The following is an 18,230-nucleotide window of genomic DNA, read 5'->3' as shown; positions in this document are numbered from 1 at the left end:
TATTGTATTTTAGTGTGTACATACTGTACATATGTTTTTTCTCTACACTGTAAATTCAGTTATGAGAATATGCCAATATGCAAGCTCATTGCCAATACGAAAGTTTAAACAATTAAATAAGAGAAGCGAGACCGACCGTGGCATGTTGACAATGTAAAAACACCTAAGCCATGATTTAATGATATATAGATGTAATCACGAGGAGAGTATATTTTTCATCATACCGAATCAGTTTACTATAGGGATACCAAGATAGATAACGCAAGCCCACATTTGCACAGCAAAACAAAGAAACGCTGAATTCAGCTCCACGTATACCATACATGTACATGTATGCTAATTTGGGAACAGAGATGAAACTGAATGTAACAGAATTATATACAGAACACATCAAAACGCACTAAACTGTATGATTATCTAAAGTAATCATACACACAAATATCACCTAATTACAACATATGCATTCGACATACCCTTTGTTTTAGGTTCTTTCCATTACCAGTTATTATATTAAACGTCTAAATTAAAGAATTGGTTTGAAGATATTTGATTTAAATATATTTCAATGAGATTGGGTACAAGTTCTTTAACTTATGTAGCCCTCTACCTATAGTAATATACAAACAAAGTTTTCTCATGCAAATAAAAAGTCATAATTATATAAATATAAAGATTAATGATTTTACAAACAATAAATTAGATTTTCTTTGATAAATGCATATGTAAGTTGGTAATTGAAATCGATAATATTTTTAATGAAAATGTGAAAAGGGGAAAACAAGTGCTCATATTAATACATAGTCACAAAATTCATCACATCTCTATTGCAAAATATGCGTCTGCATTAACAATAAATGTATCTATATTACTGATGCCAAAACATAATTGAAAAGCTCATCTTTGGAGCCAGCATACAATGTATTTTATACAGGAGGAAAATAATAAAATACGTATGTCTTCAAACTAATGATTTCAACAATATCATACTTAAATAAGTCACAATCCAGTAATACTATGCAGTTGTGGCGAAGTTTCTATATTTTGGTTGACAACAATCTTTAGAATTTCTCGCTGTTTAGTTATACATTACAACGTTTGTCGTGGAAACTGTGTTGCACAAAGACGGTGTTGTATTTTTTTTTCAACCTTAACGAGTTCCGATCACCAGCAATGTTCGATAACTCTTAATTATGCGGAATAATTTTATTTGTACTATAAATCTGTCTTTAATATAAAGAAAGAAAGTGGGCGCTTAAGATGTAGATTCGGCAGGAATCTGGGCGCACAAGGAGAGTGGAAATTTCATCAATTAATTTGGCAGATTTTCCGAATCATAACCGTTATTTGGTTTCTGCTGGACGTGGAATGGGTAGCAAAATGTTTGTAATGCAAAAGGTTTTATCATAATATGGGTCTAAATATAGCAACACGATGCATGCAATTCATACAAAATCATACTTATTTACAGCTGTTTTTAAATGATTTTATTGTCTCTGGGTTTTCTCTCCACAAATTTGAAAAGTGCAAAGATTACATATTTCAACATTAAAGATGTCGCTTTTGAAAAAAAGATGGAGAAATGACCCAGAGATGACTAATTATGTACTTTTTCAAAATATTTTTGGGAGGATAAAAAACAAAGTCCATGGATATAGCAATGTTGTTTCAAACAATACTTTATACCGCATATTGTTAAGTCACGCATGGCTCAGTGGTTTCGTCCTGGATTAGTGAATACGTACATGCGGTGTTTGGGGTTCAAATCCTACCGGTGACTCCTTTTTCATTTTATTTTTTTTAAACTTTTTTTGTTCTTAAATTATGTTGATATAACATGATGTTGAATTATAGAATACCGGTATATTTTAATTTGCTGTTATTGATTTCTACCGTATAAACACTATTTTCTGTTCTTATTACTAGTTTATTAAGATATACGAAATAAATGAATTAAAATATGTATGCATTAACATTTCCAATATAACTAGTTATCGGTTAACCCTCTCATTGCCATTTTTAGAAAGCTTGTGAGGTTTTTTTAATAGCCGAAATAGACATGTACTTCAACCCTCAACATGATATAGTTTGAGTAATTAATTTTTGTTCAAATCTGTACATAGCCTTTCCAGGTTATAGACATTTAAATCACTATTGATTCGTGTCGATGATTCCTGCAAACTTATAATCTTGTGCGCCCAATTTCTTTAATTAGTTTTGAAGTGTTAATATTACACACAGCTGATTAACGAACTGCTTGGCTTAGTGGCTCCACGGAGACCTAATACACAAAGGTGAAGGGGTTCGAGCCACCGATGCATCGATACGACTGTTTTATATTCTTCTAATTTGGTATCAGCTTGTATATTTCCATTATATCCTTCGTGGCCAAAATTGCAATAACTTTACAAAATGCATGGATATCATCCAACAATTTCATTTTACTTTATTTCATTTATAATGTTTGAAGGATAGATGACACTTTTTTGATAAAAAAAAATACTTTGAGGCTGAGGATCAGATAACCTTAAACGTTGTTTTGAGTCTAGCAATTTTTCGTCTTACATTTAGTGTACTCGAACTTGTTTCAAAATAGAGAGAATATTTAGAGGCAAATATTTAAAAACCGGTGACTATTCTTGCAGCATCTAGTTGTACGTATTCCAGCTTTTTGAGTTCACAAGAAAACATCCTTCCCAGACTTCTCTGAAGTTAAAGAATTTCTAACTGTGATACTAATCTTAATGATGAAAATAACATGTGATATAAGAAAGATGTTTAAAAAAAATATTGTTTTTAGATATATGACATGCTCTTTGCATTTATGACCATATAAAGGTACACATTTCAATTTGTTCCCTTCCAAACAAGATAGATTTGTTTCAGAAGAAAAAGGGAAGGAAAACATTCTCTAACAGCCAAACGATTTTGTTATTGTATACGAAATTGGACTTCCTTAGAAATTCGACTTTCGGTCACCATCATTACGCATAATTGATTTATATGTAAGACATAAAGCTAGCATACCCGTATCGTTTCTCCCATGAGAGGGTTGAAGTAACTTAATATGCTGAAACATACCCCAATACTGACTGTTGCATGACAAACGACAGGTCTTATTTTGCAAGACATATCGAATGTTCTAGTTTTATCACACCGACCCGGTTTATACAAGTGTGCGTTAGTTTAAAAAATCTTCTTCTTTCTTGGAAAAAACTAAAACGAAAATGGAAAAAGAAAATATGAAAAAAAGTCCAACTCCAAAACGGAAGAAGAAAACAAAACAAAAACAATACTCAACAACTCCCTAAAACATATGGATCAAAAGTATTTTTATTTTAACATTATGATCATTATGATCCTTTTCGCAAAATGAATTTTTATCCATACCAAGCACACAATATCTGTGATTTTATTCAGTTGCTTATTTGTCTGTTTGCGTTTTCCCTGAAATTGACCAAATATAAAATCACGACTTTTTCCAGTAGTTTAACCGTTTCGCTCTTCCTTTGTTTCTCGTAGTTTATCAGTCAACATTTATTTCACCAGAACTATTTATAGCTCTTGTCTTCCTTGGTCCTCTTGCCTATTGGTGACGGTTCCCCATCAAATTGACCCGGATTCTGTCCACAACGCCTCCTCTGTATTCATACACTGTGTACGTCTGCCAGTGACGTTTGCTGTTGGGTCCCCAGCTTGAATCCGGACAAGTAAGGGTTTTAATCCTCTGTAAACCATACAAAAGTTTTATCTTAGAAATGTTCTATACAGAGAAGGAGACCGGTTATCAAATGCATGGGACATTTCAGAAACATATAACACTGCTTATGTTCGGAATACACTGAAGTTTAAAGAGCTTTTTTCTGCCATTCACAAATGTCCATGTAAATCACATTACCTGCCATAATGTTCCTTCTGAATGGACCAGTCCAGATACCATAATTATAGGTATTGGTAACAGAGGCAGTATGGCAAAGAACAGTCCTATACCAATAGCAAAGTCCGGATAAGTGTAGCTTGCCGAGTGTGGAGGCTCGTATATAGCCACTGATCCTAGGAAAAGGGTCTAAAAATAATTGTTTTAGCCTCACAAAAGTACAAAATTCATCGGTACAATAGTCATATTTATATATTTGTTACTTGTTTCAGTACATTAACTATATATACTTAATTAATATACTTCTTGGTCATAAGGATACCAAAATTAATATCTTCAACTCGTGAAATATTTTTTCAAGCATGTTACATCGTTTGTCATAAGTGGAGAAGTTTGACAAAAAGTGCAGGAACCAATTGGATTGTAGTTTTTTTTTATTCTGGTGAATATGAAAAAAAAACTTTTTTTAAAGTGGAGAGGACATGATTTCCCTGTTGCTAAGTGATTTTTTAATAAATAGAAGGCATCTGTCAGGTTCTTACCAACATGACTATTGGAGTCACTACACACAAGCTGATTCGCATGAGGATAGGCATAGGTCTCCCTATCATCATCTCTATATCACGACTGTAACGTTCTGCGCCTGAAAATAAAATATTTGATAGATAAAATAAAAACAAACCAGATATTGTCGTAAAACAGAAATACAATGCACTCGTGCACTCACGCAATAAGCCATAAATAGGCCCTTTGTTTAATAGTTGAAGGTATTTGTTCACCAAAACCTAAAACAATACTTCCCCCAACCAGGTCAAATTGAACACACGTTTGATGATTTATCTCTTTTATACAAATCTTTTTTTAATGAAAGTATATTTTGACTTATGTCTCATTGTATTTTATTTTCTTATTTACAAATTGAATTTGAACTCTAAAAATTGATTAAAGAAAGAATTTATGCTTATTATTAAGCTAAAATATGGAACAACGCCGTTGTGGACTTTTCAATTGAAGCCTAAGCAGAAATTGAATTTAGTTGAATAAATGTACGCCTTTTAAATTATATGATACTGTATTGGACCTTATCTTACCATAGATCCAGGATATTATGATACATTCCAAGAAAGAACCAAACGTAATGCAGAAACTTGAAGCGTACCAATCTATCAGCTGAAAAAGGTATACCCCTCCCTAAAATGAAACAACAAAACATACAAATTGAAATAATTGTTATGACATTTCAATCAAAAAATTGTATTCATCAAAAAATCCAAAACGAGAAAAATTTATACACAAAATTTTAAAAACATTTCAGCTATGTAAATTTTCAAAAAATTTTTTTGCTGCCCCACATAAAGTTTTAAATGACAAGAATTACGTTAGTTGTGAAGGGAATTCCGAAAACAAAGAGAAAAACACACAAACAAGCCGTTGTCAAAACTTTGCGGGAATTCAGTAACTTTGGAAATCTGTCAGCAAGGCCACTAGAAACGGTCTCAAACATTACAAACTAAAAATATAAAAACAATAAATTCCTATTAATGCATTTCTTAAAAAAAAAAAAACTGCATTGTCCCATAGTGTTACGGTACCAATACCTGTGTATAGCATGTTCATACAGCTGTAAGTTAAACGGTATAAAAAGAACCCTTAATCTATATTTCTTGAAATAAACTTAAAACAACTGAATTTCTCAAAATGCATGTACGTACCAATAAGTTTCACACCTCAAAGGATTTTCGAGTAGTGGTATTTTACTAGTATTTCATTTGAAAAAGAAGAACAAGTTTGCTAATCGATCCACAACGTATTTTATTAGTCTCACAATCCACTACTTATGTCATTAGTCTCACTTTACCTGACTGTCCACGCCAACTGTAATCAACATAAGGAAAAACAGCACTCCCCACAGGTGGGGCATCGGGAGTCTGGTCAGTGCTTCCGGATAAGCCACAAATACTAGACCCGGTCCTGATAAAAAATATATATTGATTTTGCTTCAAAACCCCCTCCCTTCCTTTAGGCATTAAAAGACATGGTTACATAGTTTAACAAATTGTAAACGAAGATATTTTTTACGAGACACATTTTGAAACCTCCTTCTAACTTCATTTTGTAGGTGTTCTTAGAGGGGTTTTGCTGAAATAAAGAATCCATAAAAAACCCATATGTTAACATTATTAAAGTATCTAGACGGTTATCGAAGTAACCATCATCTCTACCTTAAATTTTTCGAAATGATGTTTTAATATATAAAGAAAAATTCTAAGTATATTAGCTTTGAAATTTGAGTATTTTCTTTTATCTTTATTCAGAGCTATTCTTTTTAATGAGATCAACATAGTCTAAAAATGGCCATGACCATCGATCCCTCTTAAGGGTTATTCATATTAAGGGAGTATGGGGCACTTCCATATCGTGACGTACTTCCTATCGAAATAAACAATAAAATCAGGTCCAATCTTCTATTTCTTTTTCTTACCCAAAGTTGGTACATGTGTATCTAACAGCGTAACACAATGGGTAGAGCATTTACTACGAATCTGTTATTCATGAGTTCGAATTCCGCGGGGACTTTTCTTATTTTTTCCTTTTCAAAAATGTTTAAAACATAATATTTAACCAAATAGTGTATGATTTGAAAAAAATCTAAAACGGTAAATTACAATGTACTTTTATCCACACTAATATCGACAGGTGTTCCATACCACCTTAAACGATTGCAAAACAACGTTAATATTTAAAGAATATTGCTCCCGCAGACATTTTCATGTTAACAGCATTTTTAAAAAATCAATGTTGCTTTCAGAAACACACCAGAAGCCGACTTTGAAATTTCTTCCATAGTCAAGCCAACATCTTTAGCCATAAAACCCAGAATGGAAAAGACAACAAATCCAGCGTAAAAACTCGTCAGGCCATCAGCTAATGTACCATACCAAGCGTCTCTGAGTGGAAGACGGAAAAAAAATAGTAAATGTCAAATGACAGCAAAAACAACGATCTCAGTGACCTGAAGGTATTGCATTTGTAAAATTCATGTTTTGCAACACAAGATTTTGTATAACAAACTTACTTCATACACTTGTTGTTGAATCTATTGTAACTTGACATAGTAATGAGACCACCCCAGGCCGGGCCAAGTGAATAAAAGACCTGCATTCCCGCCTCCATCCAAACCTTCAAAGCCATAATTTACGAAAACGTGAAATCGAATTTTTTATGTATATGATATTTATCATATAAAAAAACTAATTAGCATTACTGGATAAAAATAACTGTAAACTTTTTACTTGAAAATTAAAAACTTTAGTAAAGTCCGGTTTCAGGTAGAAAATTATCCCATCTATAGCGCCATCTAGCGTCAGACCTCGTATAAGAATGACTGTCAGGAGAATGTATGGAAAAATGACCGTCACGTATACAACCTAAAAACGACAAAATTTTTTATTCTTTTTAAATTTTCAAAATAAATTATGTCAATATTTTGTTTCTTTTATAGTTATACATAGCCAAATTATTTTACATACTCGAAATTGCATTTTAGACAAAAATGATACAATATCAAGTAAACATCGTTAGCATCTTTATCACTTCTGCTATGTTGCCAAAGTCAACTTCGCACAGTCAACTATAACAATATCGATTATCGTATGCATCTTATCACTTCTTCATGTCGACACAGTTAACATTGTATAATCGACAATGTTAATACAATATCGAGTTAACATCGTATGCATCTTTATCACTTTATATCTCGATAGTCAACATCATATAATCTAAATGTTGATACAATATCGAGTAAACATATAGTATGTATTATTATCCCTTAAATAGTCAACATCGCATGATCGACAATGGTGATCCGATATCGAGTTAACATTGAATGCATCGTCATTACTTCTTCTATGCCAACACCGTCGAGACTGTCGACATTGGGATATCGACAATTTTGATACTGCAATGAGATTACTTTGTCTGCCTTGATTTTAATAAAATTTTCTTAATCATCCAAATGCTGTATGTCAGCTTTAAAAGAAAAAAAATAATCACGTTGTCGATGGAGTGAACATAAATAGTAGACTGTTTTAAATGAGATGTTGACATGCTGTTTCGACGATATAAATGATGTAAGTACGATGTTGACTCATTGTCTAACAATGTACAAGTAATATCGACAATGTAATGATAAAAGGTTTATGATGTTGCCAATAACAACGATGCGATCGATGGCACATTGTTGATACGATAATCATTCTGATTCATGCAACATAACAAAGTCGACAATACCGTACACGGGGCATGCATCTCTTTACCAAGCAAACGATATGATTACCAAGATTCTTGTTAGAATAATACCTCATTAAACATGTTATATATTGCAATACATTTAACGTGATGTTTTAAATGTGTACCTTTCCAATTGAACGGACTCCTTTGATAAGAACGCAGAATGTTAGAACCCAGGAGGCAAATAAAACCAACACTAGATGCCACTGAACAGAACCAGGGTGTTCTAAGCCCTCGGAACGCCTCAGAACATTAAACCTATTCAAAGAACAATAAGAAATATTGTGTAATTTTTTAAATCACATGTTTATCAGGAACTATTCTCGTCTTGAAGAGAGATTTTGGTGCCGTGATCAGGATCTATTCCGAGAGTGTTATAAAAAGAATATGTCGACTGAAAATGAAATAAAGATTGTTTAAAAAAAGAACAGTAATTTATGATTATACTCTGTCCCAAGATATCTTTGATTCACGTTTTGCATGATTACTCGATATTCATAAATACATCAGGATTCAAATGATGTTCATTCAAAAGTATGTAAAATTCCCAAGAGTTCTCCGTTGAACCGCCCCTTTAGTTTATCAGGTTTCAATTCACAGCTAAAAATGTGATGTTTAGGGGATTTTGTATTGGAGAAGACCCGGATGATAACTTTAAAAAAATGCACAGGAATGATTTGAACATTTCCAATAATAAATGTCCGTAAAAAATTGTTTTCGTTCCTGTGATTTTTTTCATGTGAAAAATGACAATGCGTCAATGAAGATATCTTGGAAATTTTCCATTTCATCGATTTCAATTGCACTTCTTTTACAGGTATGTGTATTTTTATTAAAAATCGGCCAAATGGGCTGCATAAATATCTTGGGACAGACTATGGTAGCGACGTACTGCCAAAATTCATGAGCTGCCGTGTTATATGTCAAACTGTGATTATCCTGTGTACTGTTATATTGATAGGAAGCATCAGTCTCATTAAACAGAAGCCCTGTAAGGTTCTGGTTGACAGCGGTTTTATTCAGTGTCAGTCTGTCCTTATGACTGACGATGCAGTAATCCGTGTTCCACCAGTTATCACACGTTGACCATGGAATCTTTGGAAGGAATGCATGGACAAAATAATAAATGACCCAAGCTATCACAGTGTTGTAATACCAGGCCAACACGAAGGAGATTGTCATCATTAGCCAGCCCAGTCCTAAAACACAAAATAGAAGATTCCTTTACACATAAAACAAAGGAAATAGGCCCTGGATATCCGATTGTCTTATCCTTACAAATACAATTTCTGGACTTGTTTAAAATATGAATTATTCAAAACAAAGATGCCTATTTTTTTAATGGTTAGAAGACAGCATGATTTGCTTCTTACGTAATAACCCCGACGAAACTTGATTTGCTTGTCACTTATTTTGGCCCTCAAATGGGGTAAATTTTCAAGAAATCCATAACACAAACTTGTTCAATTAAAAATACTTTCTGATTTTCCCTCGTATAAAAACTGTATGAATACTTGATTAATGAAGTTTATACATGTATACTAAATAAATTACGTTTTCGTAATACATATTTTCGGATAAATACACAAAATGATGTGACTGTTTTGAATATTTTCGTAGGTCCACATAGAATCACCACTGCCAAATTTATATCTTATATTCAACAACCTACTTATATTGTCTTGTCATGATGGTGTTATTGTACGCTTCATGTTGAAAAGGTGCAATCAGATTATGTCAATATAGTGTATTTAATAGAGAGATAAATGGAATAAGCATTCATCATTATATGTTTTAAACAATACTAAACATGAAAGGAAGACTCGGACAATATTCCAAAAATCCGTAAATTTCTTCAGCGTCCCAGCAACCTAGCGACATTCAACCAAGAGTTGTCATTTGCTCTCGAAAAATACTGACAAGATATACGGAATCGAGATAGTGACACGAGTTCAAATGTGTTTTGTGGTTTTTGTTTTTGTTTATTTTGTTTTATTCTATTTTTTGTGGTGATTAGTTGTTTATTGCGTGGTCCACGAAGAAAATATAAAAGCGAGGTAAAACCAGATGTGATGGGGGAAATTCAGCTTGCGAATAGCTAGCTTGGTTTCCGTGCGGGATTATGAGTAGATCGATCTGGGCTGCGTTCAAGATCGTAGAAGGTAGCCTAGCCGCAAGGGCGTAGATACATGTATCTAGGTCTATTGAACGGACCGCTAGGTTAGCCGCTAGGTCTCTGATTTGAAGTTCGAAATATTCAATATAAGACTAAATAAATCGACGTTATTTGTTAAATTCAGGCGGAATTATACATTTTGATATTAATTATAACTTAAATGATGAAAAAATATAACTGAATAAAGAGATTTCATGTTTGTTACAAAGTGGTAACTCAGGTGACCATCTTGATTTTGATGCTTAGCAAAAAATATTTTGGATATGAATATCTACGTACTGGCTACATTAGCTTACCGTTCAACAGCAAAGCTGCTACGTAGCCCTATGTAGCAGCTACGATCTTAAACGCAGTCCAGGGAACCTGGCTAGCACACGTTTATCTGAATCGGGATCGGGATTGCCATGTGCCATGAGCACAGGCACTGCAATTGTAAATTTGTCGGTCAACAGTAACGAAAGAAAGTACTCTTTTTAAAGAAATGATCGTCATGTGATATCAACCGTCATCTTCATGAAATATATTTACTTAATGCAGAAACCTAAACATGCTTCAAGTACATAAATTGAGATTTGTTTGTCTGTTTTCAGAAATAGTCGAACTTTACTTTAAGGTGAGGCTAGTGTACTTTCAAATAAAATTTTTATGCACTTATGGCAAAACATGATTGAAAAACGATTGAATAATTATGTGACTCTTTATCTGATTGAATAATTAAGTGACTGTATAAAAGTTTAAATCTCGAGAGAAATGCATTAATATATGAAATTAAAAATTCACACAAAGCTGTCACTGCATAATTAACAATATAAAAGATTCAAAGCTATACGTGAAACAACGTACAAATTTAGTGGTACACTTTACAAATAACCAACGTTATTAAGTGACGTTATAGATTTAAACCACTATTATGATACATCATGTGCTTTTCTCCAACTCCATAAAATTGATGTATTTTTAAAATTAAAACATGTCTTATAATAACATTTTAAAGGAATTACTGTTATAACATATCATTGATTTTGTTAACAAATCTATGTGAATTAAAAAGATACATTACAGTCTGAATGTTATTTTTGATGCTATAGCTAAATGTCAAGGTCTAGGATAATACAGGGTATTTGCGAGTGGTAAAATGCAAATATAAGTAATAAGCAACGATTATGTTGTGAACATGGCGTTATGAATAGCAATTGCTCTGTTGGCATATTCAATGATGCGCGCTAGCATATGTTAAAGCTATACACGCTATAATTTGCGTCAATTTTAAATGACAGTGAAAACGCATGTGTTTGTCTACTTATAAAAGTTATCCTTAATCTGTAAATTACAAGGGTGAATTCCATCTCGTTACAAAGATATAGATTTTTAATTGTTTATTTTCCTGCCAGGAAAATATACCTTTTCATGAATATTGATGAAGGAAGAGCAAACCGACCTCATTGCGCATGTCCGCGGAGAACTAGGTGGTCGTTATTGTTTGCCTTATTAAATATCCAACTTGATTTTTGATATGCTTAACAGTTGTTAATTTGAAATACATAGATGTATAATGAGTAAAATACGTTTGTCATTCACGATACCCTTACTTCTGCATTAACACTTATAGGATCTATAAATAGCACATAGGGGAAAAACACAGGTCTACGTCATTTTTTTAAAGGAAGTATTCATATCTACTCACAGGCTTGTATTTTTATTTATTTTTTGGTACTCGTATATCGGACAAATTTATGCTTTACTGAAAATATCCTTTCCTTTGTGAAACTATCACAATTATGAAGATGTTGACCCTTCACCAGTTTTGGTATGATAGGCTAAATTTAGCTGTCGATATCACGTGATAGATTGATATTCACGAGGAGGCATTACTTTCCTGGCAGGAAAATAAATATGTTTTATTGTTAAATATTTGATATATTTGTTACGTGATCGAATTGAGCATTATAATTAACAGAATAAAGGTAACTTTTATTAGTAATCAAACACATACATTTTCCCCTTTATTCAAAATTGACGCAAATTATAGCGTGTATAGCTTTAAGTAAAATGAGCATATGTTAAGTAAAATGAGGATAACAAACAACATAGTTTTTTGGTTTCTTTAGTGTCTCTGATTTTAGTTTGTCAATGAAATAAATTTATAATTATTGTTTTAAAAAGTTTATGTATTAGAGCATTCAGTGCGGAGTTAAAATTTCGTGACGTCAGCTGAGGGCTATCGAGCCTCGGGACGAAATTCAAAGTCTGCATGAATTTTAGTTGATAGCGTTATCAATGCGTTGGATTTAAACTTTAGGACGAAATGTATAGTGAGAAAAATCAAATTAGAACTCAATGTTACACGCAAACCGGTAGGCATATTTGATTTATGTGGCAAATTGAAGCCTGAATCGACGAGGGGGTCGAAATGGTGTTGCACACCTTGTGTATTTATATATAGTAGGTGTAGAATTTTTTGATATATGACTTATAAAGGGACTGATTGATAAAAATTCAGGTGCCTTTGTTGCGAGTGGTAAAATGCAAATATATGCATATGGTCTACGTATTGCAGTCCTTTTTGAAAGGACATCAACTTCGCTTTTTTAAAAACATAATGAATAGATTATTTATCGACAAGCAAACATCATCTACTTGTGATTCTCTAGCACTGTAATATCGTTCAAATATTTAACCAAAACATCGTCCAATATGCTATGGGTTCAAGTGATTCGGAATTGCACCGGCTGAAGAGATTTGAAAAAAGGTATTAAGGCGCTGTAATAATATTGTCATACCTTATCATAATAATTCTGTATAACGCGTTATCTGATTGGTTCTAGACAATCAAGTGCCAGGGCAATAAATCTTCAAATTTCCCTGTCATCGTCTTAGTTTTCATCATATTCCACCCCCTCGGAAGCCATGCGAATTTTCATTCCATGCGTATGAAAAATCCCGAGTATCAACATACGATGTAAACAAATGACTATTCCTAAAATATAATCGGATTAGAACCTATATTGATAAATTTAAATCCTCTTATATCAGAAAACTAACAAAGAAAGAAATCGTTTAACATTCAGTGCGTTTTTGCTCTACGAGAGTTGAAAAACGAATAGAACCTGATGTTTTATACAATTATTGCTGTTTTCAAGGTCAATACGACGATTAAGCTACCCGAGAAGTACAATATTCACCTAGCCAGAGGCGAGGTGAATATCAAATATCATATTGACTTAGGTCACGTGCAGGTGAATATAACGTTCTGGTTTTTTTCTAGATAGTTGGATATGAGCGAATCAGAGAGCAAGGAATTCATCAATCATATAATGATCTAAATTATTATACTTTCATGCTTTAAAGATACTGAAATCTGATTGGTTTAGACGCAGTTAATAATCCGTTCTATTACACTCAGTGTTAGCAACGCACCTGGCAACGGGTAACACAACGAATTGTTACATGCGCGTAAATTATGCGCGTACGGTTCACCGTAGAATTCGTGCCATTTCCATATAAAAGCAGTAATTTTTTTTCTAAAATTAAGACATTCAGTATAATAAAATAAACAGTGCCTGTTTGGGAGGATAACAGTTGAAAATGACACCCCTTGAAACTCATTATCAATCTCCGCTTCGTGTCGGTTGACAATGGTTTCTCGGGGTGTCAATTTCAACTGTTACCCTCCCAAACAGGCACTATTTATATATAATCACATGTCGTTCAGTATAATAAACAATTCATTGCATGATGATGAGGGAAATACTAGTATGAAGATTTACTCCCCCAATATAAATCATATTTCCCCCGGGCGTTGCCCTCAGAAAATAAGATTTTTCTTGGGGGAATAAATCTTCATATTTCCTTCACCATTACGCAATAAGTGTATAATAACCATGCAGCTCTAGATTGTTCTTTTCGAATATTGACGTTACGGCTTTGACGAGATATTAAAAGTGCTATTGAAACGCACATTTATTCAATAGAGGAAAGCTACATGTACTCTCTAGCCACTTTTTAGAAAACACAATCACCAAACCGACAAGAGTCACACAAAACACGAGCACACTCATCGACCCAATTTTAGTAACACGTGACATCCCATTTTTTGAGTCGGGTGTTTTAAATGTGGATCATTCCGTTAGTGACCACAAAGCTACATATGTTTGTGTCAAAACTAATTTAAATCTTAACTGTGCTTACAAGCGCAAAGTTTGGCTTTATAAAAATGCTGATTTTGACAGACTAAATTCTCTTATTACCAATACCGACTGGGAAACATTAATAATGAGGACCGATAATGTACATAATGCTACGGTTAATTTTTCACATACATTTTTATTCTCATATTAGGGAATCCATTCCAGAAAAATTAATAACTATACGACCAAAGGATAAACCATGGTTCGACTCAGCTCTACTTAAAGAAATAAGTTTACGAAATCGTTTAAGGAAAATTGCAATGAAATCAAATTACGCTTTAGATATGCAAAAGTTTAAAAAATCTCTCAATAAAGTAAACAATATGAAAAAGTATGCCATTATTAATTACTATAATAATTTGGAGCTCAGCTTATTAGATTCAAGTAAGAATAATCCAAAACTCTATTGGAGATTATTGAAGAACGTTTTTAATATTAAAATGTCTACTGAAATTCCTCCATTGCAATTTACCTTGAAAACGGGTGACCAATCGATAGCTTATTCCAATGCAGAAAAGGCTGAAGTTCTGAACGATTATTTTTCTTCTACTTTATTTTTAGATGACAACGAAGCTAAATTACCCAAATTTCACTCTGTATGCAACAATTTTATCTCTGATATATGTATTTTATAACAAGAAGTTATAGATATTGTATCAATTCTTCAAGTTAACAAGGCCGTGGGGCCAGATAATATAAGACATAAAATGTTAAAAAGTACTAAGTATACTATTGCAAAACCTCTGTGTATATTATTTAATCGCTCTTTAAGAGATTGTACGTTTCCAAGCTCCTGGAAAATATCCCACGTTCTTCCTTGACATAAGAAAGGTGATTCATCTCAAATGTCAAATTATAGACCAGTTTCTTTGTTAAGTTGTGTATCACAGATAATGGAGCGAATTATTTTCAACCATGTGTACAATTATTTTCATGACAATAATCTTTTTTATAAATATCAAGCTGGATTTTTACCTGGCCACTCAACTGTTTACCTTTATATAAGAAAGGTGATTCATCTCAAATGTCAAATTATAGACCTGTTTCTTTGTTAAGTTGTGTATCAAAGATAATGGAGCGAATTATTTTCAAACATGTGTTCAATTATTTTCATGACAATAATCTTTTTTATAAATATCAAGCTGGATTTTTACCTGGCCACTCAACTGTTTACCAGCTTATAGAAACATGTGATCATATTTTAAAAGCAATTGATTAAGGCCAATCATGTTGCATGATATTTTGTGACTTGTCAAAAGCGTTTGACCGCGTCTGGCATAAAGGTTTATTGTTTAAACTCCATACTTATGGTATCACTGGGAATCTGTTTAAATGGTTTAATAGTTATCTTGTTAATAGAAAGCAAAAGGTTATGTATCGAGAAGTGTTGTCGTCTACAAAGCCTGTGAATGCCGGAGTGCCTCAAGACTCTGTCCTTGGGGCATTGTTATTTCTTATTTATGTAAATGATATAGCAGATAATATGTTAACATTCTGTAGACTTTTTGCAGATGATTATAGTTTTCAACATGCTGCAATCAATGTACAAGATATAGAATTTAATCTAAATCAAGATCTTTTAAATCTGGAAATTTGGTCTAAGAAATGGCTTTTGAGCTTCAATCCTTCAAAAACCAAAGCAAGCATTTTAATATTAAAAAAATACTGTAAATTCCTTGTTAAAATTTCAAGATCGTGATTTGGAATTCGTGTCGTCCTCACCGCCTTGGTGTGTTATAGGACCGATGACATGCAAAAATAAGCATTCAATGCTTATATTTATAATATTCAGATTGGTGTTAATTTGTATGAAGTATTTGTGTATCGTCACCTTAAAGACGCTTTATACGTTCTTAGTCAGGTATATGAAACATAAGTGGAACAGCCATATGAACATGTTATTTAGTTTGCTTCTGCGACTAAAAATAAAGTGCTCGAAACTTTGTTGAGAAAAATCTTCTTTTTACAAGTAGATATGATTTTATAATATTTTTCCATATGTACATATAAAAATGGTCATGTAATTTTAAATGTTTCGTTAAATGTTACAATAATAAATGTATTCAAAACGCGGGATGACTTCTGATTTTTGCTCATGGCGCATGAATAGGTCAAGCAAAGGAAATTGAACGTCGCAGATTTCCAATTCAAACTGCAGAGGAAATACACTGAATTTAAATTTATCTTAATGTTTGGCACAATGCACAAATAGAATTTTATCTTATGAGAAACACAAAACGCGTGTAATTCATTAAACTCTTAATGACTGACTTCAACACAAGAATAAATTGTCTAATATAATTGTCTTTATATCTATTAGTATCGGATTTTCTTTTGGTGTTATCTGAAATCTGAAATAATTGTTTGTAAAGATTGATAAATCCAATGTACATGTAAGACTTCAAAAAGTGAAAAAATAAAAAAGTTATCGCTGTGTTTCGAGTGTTATGTATAATACGTAAAGTGTATGCATGTAACGTTATAATACATGGAAGAGTTTAAAATTTACGTCATGACGTTTCTGATGCAGCTTACGTGAAAAAAAAAAACAAATGAGATTTAACAACAGTTCTATACATGCAGATAACCATTGGTTAAAAAAAACTAAATTTATTATCAAAGGACGTTTTCTAGACATTGTCTGAAAAAAAATAAGAATTTGAGACATGGCCGACTTTGCTGACAAGTGAACTGAACAAAGTTATTAGAATAATGGTACAGAAACGAAATCGTTCGTGGTTTACATAAAAATTGGAGGCTGATTGTTAATTTCAAAGTAAAATAAGATGTTCCTAAATGTTATGTCAGAATATACCGACTTTTAGGGCATGCATTTACACGTACACACGTAGTGAGTCTAATGCTATGGCGATTGGATTAGACTAGCATCAGGACATATTGCGCGAAGACGAGACTTCCACAGGGTGTAACAAAAAATGACTATATATGGATATCCGAAAACATATAGGCCTAGTTGGCAATACTTAATAGAATTTCCGAGAAATTGAAGAGAAACAGTAAAATTATCAGGTACAAATACGAAACTGAGGAAAAGTATCCGTACTATACCTTTGAATAGAGGGGAGATTGACCAAACTATCACAGGACTCTTTCCAGTAAACTGTCCCAGGGATACCTCCAAGAAATAGAGAGGAACTCCACAAAATATCAGCAGGATGAAGAACGGAATCAAAAATGCACCTGAAACGTCATTGTTTTAAAATGAGCAATAACGGTTTTAACCGAGTTAAGTAATCAGTAGAAACGTATTTGAAAGTGAAAATATTTAAATTTTATACAAGAGTATTGTGTTTTAATTGAAGGGTACAATTATTTATATTTTTTAAGTGAATACCTCCTCCATTTCTCATGCAAAGATAGGGAAACCTCCAGATATTGCCGAGTCCAACACTGTATCCAAAGAGGGACAGAAGGTACTCTATTTTCCGACCCCATACCGCTCTTTCCTGGAGACCCGAGGAATCGGATTCAGAATCCAGTAGTGATGACTGGTTTTCTAGAACATCCATGGACACATTGGTTTCTTTGGACATGATTAAACCTGTAAACAATGTACAATGCTGATTTTCATCTGATTCCGACAAACACCAAAAAAATCTTTCATATTTTCCTTTGGTCAATCATGCATTATCAACTTTAGCTGGTTTTATCTTTAACATCTCGAAAACATAGATCACAAAAC

At 32.9% G+C, this 18,230-nt stretch overlaps 1 protein-coding gene across 4 annotated transcripts in view; it reads right to left on the bottom strand.

Annotated features, from left to right (window-relative positions):
* Positions 1-2,712: 2,712 nt before the first annotated feature.
* The window catches only part of LOC105334296 (sodium- and chloride-dependent glycine transporter 1), a 35,037-nt gene continuing 19,519 nt past the window's right edge, over positions 2,713-18,230 (bottom strand). For 2 of the 4 annotated variants that reach the window (XM_034480130.2, XM_066079656.1), the window contains 13 exons: positions 17,883-18,089; positions 17,597-17,728; positions 9,057-9,363; positions 8,290-8,422; positions 7,168-7,302; positions 6,951-7,054; positions 6,692-6,822; positions 5,733-5,845; positions 5,253-5,384; positions 4,966-5,065; positions 4,417-4,517; positions 3,896-4,063; positions 3,313-3,724 (listed from right to left, as the gene is read on the bottom strand). In XM_034480130.2, coding sequence (XP_034336021.2) covers positions 3,584-3,724; positions 3,896-4,063; positions 4,417-4,517; positions 4,966-5,065; positions 5,253-5,384; positions 5,733-5,845; positions 6,692-6,822; positions 6,951-7,054; positions 7,168-7,302; positions 8,290-8,422; positions 9,057-9,363; positions 17,597-17,728; positions 17,883-18,089 — 1,904 coding nt within the window. In that variant the 3' untranslated portion in view covers positions 3,313-3,583. Of the gene's footprint in view, positions 3,214-3,312; positions 3,725-3,895; positions 4,064-4,416; positions 4,518-4,965; positions 5,066-5,252; positions 5,385-5,732; positions 5,846-6,691; positions 6,823-6,950; positions 7,055-7,167; positions 7,303-8,289; positions 8,423-9,056; positions 9,364-17,596; positions 17,729-17,882; positions 18,090-18,230 lie in introns of those variants that run through there. The other 2 variants (XR_010712142.1, XR_004603796.2) reach the window with 2 other exon arrangements.

Source organism: Magallana gigas, chromosome 3 (genome assembly GCF_963853765.1).
Source record: "Magallana gigas chromosome 3, xbMagGiga1.1, whole genome shotgun sequence".
In the NCBI taxonomy this organism is placed as follows: domain Eukaryota; kingdom Metazoa; phylum Mollusca; class Bivalvia; order Ostreida; family Ostreidae; genus Magallana; species Magallana gigas.
This window is presented reverse-complemented; position numbering and strand designations above follow the sequence as displayed.